The 14,749-nt window shown below is 41.1% G+C and overlaps 1 protein-coding gene across 1 annotated transcript in view; it reads right to left on the minus strand.

Moving 5' to 3' along the window:
• Nucleotides 1-205: 205 nt before the first annotated feature.
• Nucleotides 206-14,749, minus strand: part of LOC311141033 (NLR family CARD domain-containing protein 3-like) — a gene marked incomplete at its 5' end in the record, with an annotated part of 41,506 nt that continues 26,962 nt past the window's right edge. Inside the window, 9 exons of the mRNA XM_084176310.1 lie at nucleotides 206-720; nucleotides 1,197-1,251; nucleotides 2,657-2,830; nucleotides 3,673-3,846; nucleotides 4,893-5,066; nucleotides 9,809-9,982; nucleotides 10,212-12,006; nucleotides 12,361-12,589; nucleotides 12,719-12,787. Of these exons, the coding sequence (XP_084032436.1) occupies nucleotides 238-720; nucleotides 1,197-1,251; nucleotides 2,657-2,830; nucleotides 3,673-3,846; nucleotides 4,893-5,066; nucleotides 9,809-9,982; nucleotides 10,212-12,006; nucleotides 12,361-12,589; nucleotides 12,719-12,787 (3,327 nt within the window). The 3' untranslated portion in view covers nucleotides 206-237. The remainder of the gene's footprint in view (nucleotides 721-1,196; nucleotides 1,252-2,656; nucleotides 2,831-3,672; nucleotides 3,847-4,892; nucleotides 5,067-9,808; nucleotides 9,983-10,211; nucleotides 12,007-12,360; nucleotides 12,590-12,718; nucleotides 12,788-14,749) is intronic.

The raw sequence follows: 14,749 nt of genomic DNA on the forward strand, positions 1-14,749 counted from the left end.
TGTGGGGGTGTGTGTGTTTGTGTGTGTCCAGTGTGTGTGTGTGTCCAGTGTGTGTGTACAGTGTGTGTGTCCAGTGTGTGTATTTGTCCAGTGTGTGTGTGTGTGTGTGTCCAGTGTGTGTGTGTGTGTGTTTGTGTGTGTCCAGTGTGTGTGTGTGTTTGTGTGTCCAGTGTTTGTGTGTGTGTGTGTGTGTGTGTGTCCAGTTTGTGTGTGTGTCAGTGTTACCATGGTTATTATTTACAGGGACACTGAGGAGTCTTCATAAACCCTAAACCCTGGATAGAGGGGCTCAGTGAATGTGGAGTGGAATGTGTTCAGGTGGGTCAGTGTGTCAGAGGAGACTCTGTAGAAGGACAGAGTGCCGGCTGGCCAGTCCAGATACACTCCTACTCTGTGGGAGCTGGAGGAGGGGACGTCTATGGTAGTGGACTTATTATCGTGACAGGCAGAGTAACTGTTGTCAGAGCAGAACAGACCCCAGGACTTGTCATTGTATCCAAGTAAACAGTCATCACCCCATCCTCTCCTGCTGATTCCTTTATATGTCACTCCTATTCCAGCCCCTCCCCCACTCCACTCTACCTCCCAGTAACAGCGTCCAGTCAGACCCTCTCTACACAGCACCTGTCTCCAGTCCTCAAATCTCTCTGGGTGATCAGGATACGGCTGCTCCTCTCTCCTCCATGTCACCTTTCTGTTCTCCTCAGACAGAGAGAGGAGTCTGTTTACTGTGTTAAGGTCCAGTGTGAGATCACAGACATCTGATGGATGAAACCAGACACAATATTAGAAATCATCATCATTCACGTTAGAATGTTAACTCACTTTTCACTAATTCATTTAATGTAGATGTTTCTAGGTATCAAAAGGAGAAGTTAAGGTAACTTGAGACTTGTTGAATGATCATATGTTATACTGTATGGTAATATAAAACACATTTATTCCCATTAATTACACACACACACACACACACACATTCTGAACACACACACACATTTCTAAAGTAACACGCCACACACACACACAGACACACACATTGTCAAAGCAACTCTTAGTAAACTTTGGTGTCCCTGATTTGTGCTTCTGTAGAACTACAGCTGATATTTAATATGACCAAGTAAGTAATGATGGTGGTCTTTGACTTTGACTTCACTTGAATTAAGACTTATTCTTAGTCATATTCTTCACAGCAGTCAACACTCACATTTTCTAACTCCAGGTTGCATTGTGTTCTCTCCACCATGTTCCACACTGTAGCGGTAAGCAGAAGAACAGACAGTCATTGAGGGATACACCTGAACTCACACACACACACACACACACACACACACACACACTCACACACACTCACACACACTCACACACACACACACACACACACACACACTAACACATTCAGCATATAACTTGGTACTTGGTAAAGGTAAGAATGTTAGTCTGTGTGTGTGTCCAGTGTGTGTGTGTGTGTTTGTCCAGTATGTGTGTGTATGTCCAGTGTGTGTGTTTGCCCTGTGTGTGTCCAGTGTGTGTCCAGTGTGTGTCCAGTGTGTGTGTGTGTCCACTCTGTGTGTGTGTCCAGTGTGTTTGTGTACAGTGTGTGTGTGTGTGTGTGTGTGTGTGTGTGTGTGTGTGTGTGTGTGTGTGTGTCCAGTGTGTGTGTTTGTCCAGTGTGAGTGTGTGTCCGGTGTGTGTGTGTGTGTGTCCAGTGTGTGTGTGTGTGTCCAGTGTGTGTGTGTGTGTGTTTGTGTGTGTGTCCAGTGTGTGTGAGTTTGTCCAGTGTGTGTGTGTGTGTCCAGTGTGTGTGTGTGTGTGTGTCCAGTGTGTATGTGTGTGTCTAGTGTGTGTCCATCGAGTGTGTGTGTGTTTGTCCAGTGTGTGTGTGTGTCCAGTGAGTGTGTGTCCAGTGTGTGTGTGTTTATCCAGTTTGAGTGTGTGTGTGTGTGTTTCCTGTGTGTGTGTGTGTGTCCAGTGTGTGTGTGTGTGTATGAGTTCAGTGTTTGAGTGTGTGTGTGTCCAGTGTGTGTGTGTATGTTTTCCGTGTGTGTGTATGTCCAGTGTGTGTGTGTTTGTCCAGTGTGTGTGTGTGTCCAGTGTGTGTCCTTCCAGTGTGTGTGTATGTGTGTCCAGTGTGTATGTGTTTGTCCAGTGTGTGTGTGTGTCCAGTGTGTGTTCTTCCAGTGTGTGTGTGTATCCAGTGTGTGTCCGTCCAGTGTGTGTGTGTGTGTCCAGTGTGTGTGTGTGTGTGTGTCTGTGTCCAGTGTGTGTGTGTGTTTGTCCAGTGTGTGTCCAGTGTGAGTGTGTGTGTGTGTGTGTCCAGTGTGTGTGTGTGTGTGTGTCCAGTGTGTGTGTGTTTCGTGTGTGTGTGTTTGTGTGTTAAGTGTGTGTTTGTCCAGTGTGTGTGTGTGTATGTGTGTGTGTGTCCAGTGTGTGTGTGTGTGTGTGTTCAATGTGTGTGTGTGTTCAGTGTGTGTGTGTGTTCAATGTGTGTGTGCACACACACACACACTGGACACACACACACACACACACACACACACACACACACACACACAGTCTTTATATAACTTAGTCCAAGTGGTGGTCAGAATGATTGTCTTAACTAGCCTGATAACTCCAACATGTCTGATATGAACATTGACATAAACCCTCTACATACTTGAGTTTCTCCAGTCTGCAGTGTGGATCCTCCAGTCCAGCAGAGAGCAGTCTGACTCCTGAGTCTCCTGGGTGATTGTAGCTCAGGTCCAGCTCTCTCAGGTGTGAGGGGTTTGACTTCAGAGCTGAGACCAGAGAAGTACAGCCTTCCTCTGTGACTAGACAGCCTGACAGCCTGCAAAGAGTCAAATCATATTAAAATCACACTGTTATTCTTTGGTGGTGAAAATATATTTTTTCAACATTTTCAGATAAATCAGAGTCCTGAAACCTGCCATATCTATTCATATATTTATGACCCTAAACCCTGTCTGTGATTTATTTAGAATTCAAGGTACATTTAACCAGCATGGCCACCACAGCATTCTGCAGCGATATGCCATCCCATCTGGTTTGGGCTTAGTGGGACTATCATTTGTTTTTCAACAGGACAATGACCCAACACACTTCCAGGCTGTGTAAGGAGAGGGATGGAGTGCTGCACCAGATGACCTGGCCTCCACAATCCCCCGACCTCAACCCAATTGAAATGGTTTGGGATGAGTCGGACGGCAGAGTGAAGGAAAAGCAGCCAACAAGTGCTCAGCATATGTGGGAACTCCTTCAAGACTGTTGGCAAAGCATTCCAGGTGAAGCTGGTTGAGAGAATGCCAAGAGTGTGCAAAGCTGTCATCAAGGCAAAGTGTGGTTATTTGAAGAATTTCGTTTAACACTTTCTTGGTTACTATATGATTCCAGATGTGTTATTTCATAGTTTAATGTCTTCAATATTATTCTACAAATTAAAAAATAGTAAAAATAAAGAAAAACCCTTGAATGAGTAGGTGTGTCCAAACATTTGACTGGTACTGTATATACATGAATGAATGCATCATTATTAACAGTAGAAAACATGTTTCTAAACACTACTAAATTAATCCTTGTGTGTGTGTCCAGTGTGTGTGTGTGTGTCCATTGTGTGTGTGTGTGTGTGTCCAGTGTGTGTGTGTGTTCATTGAGTGATACAGGAATACTGACCTCAGAGTCTCCAGTTTACAGTGGGGATTCCCCAGTCCAGCAGAGAGCAGCTTCACTCCTGAATCCTTCAGGTCATTGTTACTCAGATCCAGCTCTCTCAGGTGTGAGGGGTTTGACTTCAGAGCTGAGACCAGAGAAGCACAGCCTTCCTCTGTGACTAGACAGCCTGACAGCCTGCAAAGAGTCAAATCATATTAAAACCACACTGCTATTCTTTGGTGGTGAAAATAGTGGCAGTATATTTTTTCAACATTTTCAGATATATCAGTGTCCTGAAACTTAACATATCTATTCATAAATGAATGAATGTATCATTATTAGATATGACAAATTATCATAATGTTGCTTGTAGATAGAAAAATGTATAGTATGAATATTTGAGTAGACTGACCAGAGCAGTTTAAAAAGCAGTATCAGTCAAAAGACAGACAGTGAGGTATCAGATTTAGATTGAATTGAGTATACAGTCCACACCATATCTAGTTTGACGGTGAAGATAACATTTTAAATGTGGCTCTATACATTTAGGATTTGAGATCAAATGTTTCATATGAGGTGACAGTATATAATGTCACCTTTTATTTGAGGGTATTTTCATACATATCTATTTCACCGTTTAGAAATGAAAGCACTTTATGTATCTAGTCCCCCTATTTGAAGAAGTCATAAGTATTCTGACCAATTCACTTATAGTGTATTAAAGTAGTCAAAAGTTAAGTATTTGGTCCCAAACTCGTTGGTTGCATTTGCAGTTTGTTTTGGTTGTGTTTTGGGTTATGTTTTGCCCAATAGTAACTGAATGGTGGATGATGACTGGATTAATTTTCTGTTTAAGAGAGTAGATAACATGTTTCTAAACACTACTAAAATAATCCTAGTGTGTGTGTGTGTGTGTGTGTGTGTGTGTCCAGTTTGTGTGTGTGTCCAGTGTGTGTTTCCAGTGTGTGTGAGTCAAGTGTGTGTTTGTGTGTCCAGTGTGTGTGTGTCCAGTGTGTGTGTGTGTGTGTGTGTGTGTGTGTGTGTGTGTGTCCAGTGTGTGGGTCCAGTGTGTGGGTCCAGTGTGTGTGTGTGTGTTCTATGTGTGTAGTGATACACACACACACACGCACACACACAGTCTTTATATAACTTAGTCCAAGTGGTGGTCAGAATGTTTGTCTTAACTAGCCTGATAACTCCAACATGTCTGATATGAACATTGACATAAACCCTCTACATACTTGAGTTTCTCCAGTCTGCAGTGTGGATCCTCCAGTCCAGCAGAGAGCAGGCTGACTCCTGAGTCTCCTGGGTGATTGTAGCTCAGGTCCAGCTCTCTCAGGTGTGAGGGGTTTGACTTCAGAGCTGAGACCAGAGAAGCACAGCCTTCCTCTGTGACTCCACAGCCTGACAGCCTGCAAAGAGTCAAATCATATTAAAACCACACTGCTATTCTTTGGTGGTGAAAATAGTGGCAGTATATTTTTTCAACCCTTTTCATTTATACCAGTGTCCTGAAACCTGCCATATATATATATATATATATATATATATAATTATTAGAAAAATCATAATATTGTGTGTAGAGAGAAAAATGTATAGTACGAATATTTGAGTAGACTGACCAGAGCAGTTTAAAAAGCAGTATCAGTCAAAAGACAGACAGTGAGGTATCAGATTTAGATTGTATTGAGTATACAGTCCAAACTATATCTATTTTGACAGTGAAGCTAACATTTTAAATGTGGCTCTATACTCCAGCATTTTGGATTTGAGATCAAATGTTTCATATGGGGTGACAGTATATAATATAACCTTTTATTTGAGGGTATTTTCATACATATCTGTTTCACCGTTTAGAAATGAAAGCACTTTATGTATCTAGTCCCCCTATTTGAAGAAGTCATAAGTATTCTGACCAATTCACTTATAGTGTATTACAGTAGTCAAAAGTTGAGTATTTGGTTGTAAACTCGTTGGTTGCATTTGCAGTTTGTTTTGGTTGTGTTTTGGGTTATGTTTTGCCCGATAGTAACTGAATGGTGGATGATGACTGGAGTAATTTTCTGTCTAAGTGAGTAGATAACATGTTTCTAAACACTACTAAATGAATCCTGATGATGCCATGATTAAGAAAAATCATGAATGAATCATGAATAATAATGAATGAGAAAGTTACAGAGGCTACAACAAAACATGCTAACCTCTCACCATTAACATCAAATAAAAGGTGATATTCTGTACTGTCACCTAATATGAAACATTCTATCTCAAATCCAAAATGCTGGAGCATAGCACCAGAATTTAAAACTGTAAGCTTCACTGTCAAAACACATATGGTGTGGACTATGTGTGCCTGGTAAACACATGTGGATCTGGTGAACAGTTATCACTTGTTGACCAACTACAGGAATACTGACCTCAGAGTCTCCAGTTTACAGTGGGGATTCCCCAGTCCAGCAGAGAGCAGCTTCACTCCTGAATCCTTCAGGTCATTGTTACTCAGGTCCACCTCGCTCAGGTGTGTGGGGTTTGACTTCAGAGCTGAGACCAGAGAAGCACAGCCTTTGTCTGTGACTAGACAGCCTGACAGCCTGCAAGAGTCAAATCATATTAAAACCACACTGCTATTCTTTGGTGGTGAAAATATTTTTTAAAAACATTTTCAGATACATCAGAGTCCTGAAACCTGCCATATCTATTCATATATGTACAGTGGGGAAAAAAAGTATTTAGTCAGCCACCAATTGTGCAAGTTCTCCCACTTAAAAAGATGAGAGAGGCCTGTAATTTTCATCATAGGTACACGTAAACTATGACAGACAAATTGAGATTTTTTTTTCCAGAAAATCACATTGTAGGATTTTTAATGAATTTATTTGCAAATTATGGTGGAAAATAAGTATTTGGTCATCAACAAACAAGCAAGATTTCTGGCTCTCACAGACCTGTAACTTCTTCTTTAAGAGGCTCCTCTGTCCTCCACTCGTTACCTGTATTAATGGCACCTGTTTGAACATGTTATCAGTATAAAAGACACCTGTCCACAACCTCAAACAGTCACAATCCAAACTCCACTATGGCCAAGACCAAAGAGCTGTCAAAGGACACCAGAAACAAAATTGTAGACCTGCACCAGGCTGGGAAGACTGAATCTGCAATAGGTAAGCAGCTTGGTTTGAAGAAATCAACTGTGGGAGCAATTATTAGGAAATGGAAGACATACAAGACCACTGATAATCTCCCTCAATCTTGATCTCACCCCGTGGGGTCAAAATGATCACAAGAACGGTGAGCAAAAATCCCAGAACCACACGGGGGGACCTAGTGAATGACCTGCAGAGAGCTGGGACCAAAGTAACAAAGCCTACCATCAGTAACACACTACACCGCCAGGGACTCAAATCCTGCAGTGCAGGACGTGTCCCCCTGCTTAAGCCAGTACATGTCCAGGCCCGTCTGAAGTTTGCTAGAGTGCATTTGGATGATCCAGAAGAGGATTGGGAGAATGTCATATGGTCAGATGAAACCAAAATATAACTTTTTGGTAAAAACTCAACTCGTCGTGTTTGGAGGACAAAGAATGCTGAGTTGCATCCAAAGAACACCATACCTACTGTGAAGCATGGGGGTGGAAACATCATGCTTTGGGGCTGTTTGTCTGCAAAGGGACCAGGACGACTGATCCGTGTAAAGGAAAGAATGAATGGGGCCATGTATTGTGAGATTTTGAGTGAAAACCTCCTTCCATCAGCAAGGCATTGAAGATGAAACGTGGCTGGGTCTTTCAGCATGACAATGATCCCAAACACACCGCCCGGGCAACGAAGGAGTGGCTTCGTAAGAAGCATTTCAAGGTCCTGGAGTGGCCTAGCCTGTCTCCAGATCTCAACCCCGTAGAAAATCTTTGGAGGGAGTTGAAAGTCTGTGTTGCCCAGCGACAGCCCCAAAACATCATTGCTCTAGAGGAGATCTGCATGGAGGAATGGGCCAAAATACCAGCAACAGTGTGTGAAAACCTTGTGAAGACTTACAGAAAACGTTTAACCTGTGTCATTGCCAACAAAGGGTATATAACAAAGTATTGAGAAACTTTTGTTATTGACCAAATACTTATTTTCCACCATAATTTGCAAATAAATTCATTAAAAATCCTACAATGTGATTTTCTGGATATTTTTTTCTCATTTTGTCTGTCATAGTTGACGTGTACCTATGATGAAAATAACAGGCCTCTCTCATCTTTTTAAGTGGGAGAACTTGCACAATTGGTGGCTGACTAAATACTTTTTTTCCCCACTGTATATATACACTATCAGTCAAAAGTTTGAACACACCTACTCATTCAATTTAGTAAAAAAAATACATTGTAGAATAATAGTGAAGACATTAAAACTATGAAATAACACATATGGAATCATGTAGTAACCAAAGAAGTGTTAAACAAATTAAAATATATGATATATTTGAGATTCTTCAAATAGCCACCCTTTGCCTTGATGACAGCTTTGCACACTCTTGGCATTCTCTCAACCAGCTTCATGAGGTAGTCATCTGGAATGCATTTCAATTAACAGGTGTGCCTTCTTAAAAGTTAATTTGTGGAATTTCTTTCCTTGTTAATGCGTTTCAGCCAATCAGTTGTGTTGTGACAAGGTAGTGGGGTATACAGAAGATAGCCCTATTTGGTAAAAGACCAAGTCCATATTATGGCAAGAACAGCTCAAATAAGCAAAGAGAAACGACAGTCCATCATTACTTTAAGACATGAAGGTCAGTCAATAAGGAACATTTTAAGAACTTTAAGAAAAAGTGCAGTCACAAAAACCAACAAGCGCTATGATGAAACTGGCTCTCATTAGGACCACCACAGGAATGGAAGACCCAGAGTTACCTCTGCTGCAGAGGATAAGTTCATTAGAGTTACCAGCCTCAGAAATTACAGCCCAAATAAATGCTTCACAGAGTTCAAGTCACAGACACATCTCAACATCAACTGTTCAGAGGGGACTGTGTGAATCAGGCCTTCATGGTCGAATTGCTGTAAATAAACCACTACTAAAGGACACCAATAAGAAGAAGAGACCTGCTTGAGCCAAGAAACATGAGCAATGGACAATACACCAGTGAACATTTGTCCTTTGGTCTAGAGTCCAAATTTGAGATTGTTGGTTCCAACCGCTGTCTCTTTGTGAGAAGCGGTGTGGGTGAACGGATGATCTCCGCATGTGTAGTTCCCACCGTAAAGCATGGAGGAGGAGGTGTTATGGTGTGGGGGTGCTTTGCTGGTGACACTGTCTGTGATTTATTTAGAATTTAACCACACTTAACCAGCATGGCTACCACAGCATTCTGCAGCGTCACGCCATCCCATCTGGTTTAAGCTTAGTGGGACTATCATTTGTTTTTTAACAGGACAATGACTCAACACACCTCTATTTGACCAAGAAGGAGAGTGATTGAGTGCTGCATCAGATGACCTGGCCTCAACAATCACCCAACCTCAACCCAATTGAGATGGTTTGGGATGAGTTGGATCGCAGAGTGAAGTAAAAGCAGCCAACAAGTGCTCAGCATATGTGGGAACTCCTTCAAGACTGTTGGAAAAGCATTCCAGGTGAAGCTGGTTGAGAAAATGCCAAGAGTGTGCAAAGCTGTCATCAAGGGAAAGGGTGGCTATTTGAAGATTTTCAAATATAACATATATTTTGATATGTTTAACACTTTTTTGGTTACTACATGATTCCATTTGTGTTATTTCATAGTTTTGATGTCTTCACTATTATTCTACAATGTAAAAATAGTAAAAATAAAGAAAAACCCTTGAATGAGTAGGTGTGTCCAAACTTTTGACTGGTACTGTATATAAATGAATGAATGTATCATTATTAACAGTAGATAACATGTTTCTAAACATTACTCAATTAATCCTTGTGTGTGTGTGTGTGTGTGTCCAGTGTGTGTGTGTCCAGTGTGTGTTTGTGTGTGTGTCCAGTGTGTGTGTGTGTGTTGTCCAATGAGTGTGTGTCCAGGTTGTGTGTCTAGTGTGTGTGTGTGTCCAGTGTGTGTGTGTATAGTATGTGTGTCCTGGGTGTGTGTGTGTGTCCAGTGTGTGTCCAGTGTGTGTGTGCTCATTGAGTGATACAGGAATACTGACCTCAGAGTCTCCAGTTTACAGTGGGGATTCCCCAGTCCAGCAGAGAGCAGCTTCACTCCTGAATCCTTCAGGTCATTGTTACTCAGATCCAGCTCTCTCAGGTGTGAGGGGTTTGACTTCAGAGCTGAGACCAGAGAAGCACAGCCTTCCTCTGTGACTCCACAGCCTGACAGCCTGACAAAGAGATCATCATGATTTAACAGAGCAGCATTTGGTTTAGTCTCTCAAACAACATATAGATTCATCTTCTGTCTCCTAGAATTGTATGGTCATATTGTTATTCTATTGTGAACATCAATGCAGTGATTCATTATGTTTTTCAATATAGTATTATATACATACTATAATATATATTTTTCTCTAAACTGATGATTAGTACTTAAATATACTTTTATTTACTCACAGAGCAGCTCTGGAGGCTTTGACCACTGGCAGCAGCCTCAGAAGACCTTCCTCTGATCTGGAGTATTTCTTCAGGTCAAACACATCCAGCTCCTTTTCTGAAGTCAGCAACACAAAGACCAGAGCTGACCACTGTGCAGGTGACAGTTCTTCTTCTGAGAGACTTCCTGAGCTCAGGTAGCTTTGGATCTCCTCCACTAGAGAATGGTCATTCAGTTCATTCAGACAGTGGAACAGATTGATGCACCTCTCTGAAGAGGGATTCTCCCTGATCTTCTCCTTGATGTACTTGACTGTTTCTTCATGGCTCTGTGAGCTGCTTCTTGTCTTTGTCAGTAGACCTCGTAAGTGCTTCTGATTGGACTCCAGTGAGAGGCCCAGAAGGAAGAGGAGGAAAAGGTCCAGGTTTCCTGTCTGACTTTGTAAGGCTTTATCCACAGCACTCTTGTAGAAAGTAACTTCAGGCTTGCGTCTGAACAGCGAAGAAAAGTTACTGGACTTTGTTTGCAGTTTGTCCATTAGATTGTCATCGTTGTTGATGAATGAGAGGAACACATATACAGCAGCCAGAAACTCCTGAATGCTCAGATGCACGAAGCAGTACACCTTGTCCTGGTACAGCCCACATTCCTCTTTAAAGAGCTGTGTGCACAATCCTGAGTACACAGAGGCTTCATTGACATCAATGCCAGCCTCTTTCAGGTCTTCTTCATAGAAAATCAGATTGCCATTCACAAGCTGTTGAAAAGCCAGTTTTCCCAGTGACAGAATGCTCTCTTTATTCCAGTGTGGACCTGTCTCTTCTTTCCCAAGATACTTTTCATTCTTCTGTTTGGTATGAAACTCCACAAGGTGTGAGTACATCTCAGTCAGAGTCTTGGGCATCTCTTCTCTCTTGTCTGTACTCAACATGTGTTCAAGGACTGTTGCAGAAATCCAACAGAAGACTGGAATGTGGCACATGATGTGGAGGCTCCTTGATGTCTTTATGTGTGAGATGATTCTGCTGGCCAGATCCTCATCACTGAATCTCTTCCTGAAGTACTCCTCCTTCTGTGGGTCATTGAACCCTCGTACCTCTGTCACCTGGTGAACACACCCTGAAGGGATTTTATTGGCTGCTGCAGGTCGAGTAGTTATCCAGAGGAGAGCAGAGGGAAGCAGATTTCCCTTGATGAGATTTGTCAGCAGAACATCCACTGAGGTTGACTCTGTGACGTCACAACAGATCTTGTTCTTCTGGAAGTCTAGGGGCAGTCGGCACTCATCCAGACCATCAAAAATGAACAGAACTTTGTACTTGTCGTAGTTGGAGATCCTTGATTTTTTGGTTTCCATTGAGAAGTGATTGAGAAGTTCAATCAAAGTGTGTTTTTCCTTTTTCATCAAATTCAGCTCCCGAAAAGGGAATGAAAATACAAATTGGACATCCTGATTTGCTTTTCCTTCAGCCCAGTCCAGAATGAACTTCTGCACAGAGACTGTTTTTCCAATGCCAGCGACTCCCTTTGTCAGCACAGTTCTGATAAGTTTGTCTTGTCCAGTTAAGGGTTTGAAGATGTCGTTACATTTGATTGCAGTCTCTGGTCTTGCTTGTTTCCTGGTTGTTGTCTCAATCTGTCTCAGCTCATGTTCATTATTGACCTCTCCTGTTCCACCCTCTGTGATGTATAGCTCTGTGTAGATCTTATTGAGAAGTGTTGGGTTTCCTTGTTTAGCGATCCCCTCAAATACACATTGAAACTTCTTCTTTAGATTAGATTTGAGTTCACGTTGGCAAATCACAGCAAGTTCATCTGAATGAAGAAATAACACAGAGAATATTAATATTACGTCTGTTTTAATGCCTACAGTATTCTAGGACTGTTATGACATTTTAAATTATAATACTTTTTTTCGCTTAACTGACTGAATAAATGTGTAAATGTTTTCATAATGCATTACAGACTGTTGTGACTGATTATATTATTATTGGTATTCTCTCTCTCTCTCTCTCTCTCAACACATTCTTCTGCTACTTGATGAGGTCACTAGGTGTTGTGTTAAGGCTGCTACAATATCATTTAGTTACACAGCTACTTTAGCTGTACTTTAGCTACAGCTTTTAAATGTTCTAAAACAGCATTCAACATGGGGCAGACAGCTCTTACTTTTCTCCAGTGTGTCAGCAAGCTCCTTCTGGTTCATTTTCCTCAGGACGTGCAGTGTGATCTTCAGAGCCCCCTCTCTGGCACTGCTCTCCTGCTTCTCATCTTCAGCATCCACCACTTCCTTATCCTGCTTCTGACTCTCAAAGCCTTCTGGGAGTTCTGGACTAAGAATCCTCTTGAACATCTTCAGCTCGTTCTTCACAAATGTCATAATATTCTCTTCAAGCAACTGAAATAAATCAAGTAAATAAGTTAAGCAAGAGAAGAAATCCTTTCTCATTAACACATTAATGAATGATTGACAGATCAACTTTACTTGAGGTAAACAAAAACAAATGTACATAACAGGACCACATACACTGAATATGGAGGCCAGGTCTGTTTGATGACTCTGGGAAGACTGACCACTGAGAATCTCTGACTCTGATCTCTCCTGTTGGTTTCTGTGGACAAAACATGAGATTACATTTCCTCATCCAGGGAGTACACACACACACACACACACACACACACACACACACACACACACAGAGGGAATGTTGTGTTGGTTTAATATTGTTTTAGGACTATAAAAATGGAAAAAAGGATTAGCCTATGGATTATGAAAACAACAAAAATAAATGGTAAAATGGGAGAGGAGAAATGACTAGAGACAGTGTTGTTTAACTCACTGACCATGACCCATGAGTTCTTCTTACCTTTGTTCAGTAGAAAAGTCTCCCTCTCTAAACTGTATAGGAAGTTCCATAGACCAGTCACTCTTCATGGACACACAGCTGGGTACAGGGGACGCGGGTCTCTCCTGCTTGATTGGACTTCAACACAACAGAGACAAACATTACGTCTCTCATCTAATCTGAGCTCAGATGGGGAAACATAATGTTCGTCAATTTGCTTTTATTGTTTCAAGAAATTATGAAAGAGATTGGTGTGTTTTTTCACTATCTAATCATGGCATGCGATTGTTCAATGACAGACATGTATTTGTTTAAAATCTATCACTTGATGGTTTCATTTCAGAGAGACATATAATCATGTTTTTTTGCAAAATGCTATATATCTGCCTCACTCGCAGAGAAATAAGTAGTACTGCTAGGTTTTACACAGTCAAATGTGACCGACCGTCTCGATTTTATGTAGCAAAATTTGAAATTGTGTTTTTGACATTGGATAAAAGTAGAGACTCAGCTAGAAAAAGGTATATCATACACTACAGTTGAGGAACAATGGGAAAGTAATTCTGCTTTGAAAGATGATAAACTTGTAACCTCAATTTTGAGAAAATGGCCTTTGAATGTTTTGGTTCACCTACCGGAGAGCTCTTCTTTATCTACAGTGGTGTTACTTTGGCAGATAATGTCACCCATCTAAATAAATAGTATATATATATATATATAGTGAACTAAATGTATGGTGTTTTTGGTTTATGTCCATTTCATTGTTTGTTATGCTATAAATTGTTATTTTATGGTCTTAACTGGAAAAATGAACTCGAAAATGTCATATTTTGAAATTCTGAGTAATTACTACTTTAGTAAGGATATCCTTTATTCAGTACTACTGCAGTTGCTAAATAATTCCAATAGATGGCAGCATAAGACCATGCATGACATTTCAGAAGGTTAGTTTAGTTTTCTCCCTGGATACACCACCACTCCCCCTCACAGGAAAACTCCTGCACACGCTTTTTACTGTCCCTTTCCACACTGCTAACGCAAGAGGAACGACTGAAAAAGCATTTAACAGATTACTGTGAAATAATATAATGATGATTCATGTTTATTATTAGCTGTTTCTATGCTCATGTTTTGAAATTATACTTCATTACTATAACGATTATCAATAAGCCTGAACATTAATTTAGTCACCTCTGGTCGAGAAAAACGTATTTTCCTAGTACATTAATTGTCAGATTCATCAACCAGCAGCGAGCGCTCTGCCTTCTAGCGCAAACGAGGGGCATGTTGAGGTACATTTGCTAACCGGGAGGGTTGCATGATGTAATTTATTGGCCGGCTGGAAGACGCACTCTTGTCTTATCTATTCCGAGGTTGTTTAATCGCATTATTAGATATTTAAAAATGCATGTATACTAGGGTTGAGGTTGGAGCATCTGACTAGTGATTATTTACCAGGGGTTCAACACCTGCTATAGTCACTATTTTATTGCTCTTCCAAAAGCATCACAGGCCTAATACGAGATATATAGCTAACTAAAGTAATGAGTGACCATTTTAGAAAATCATGGGACATATAGTATTTGGTTGCATGCTATTTTATGTCAATCATATTGCTGCTTGTAGCCTATAACTGATGCTTCGTGGTCTTATGCTGCCTTCTATTGGAAATATTTAGTTATTAAAAGTTATTAATTCACATACAGACATTG

The sequence above is a fragment of the Coregonus lavaretus genome (genome assembly GCF_964263955.1).
Source record: "Coregonus lavaretus genome assembly, chromosome: 2".
NCBI classification, from domain to species: Eukaryota; Metazoa; Chordata; class Actinopteri; order Salmoniformes; family Salmonidae; genus Coregonus; species Coregonus lavaretus.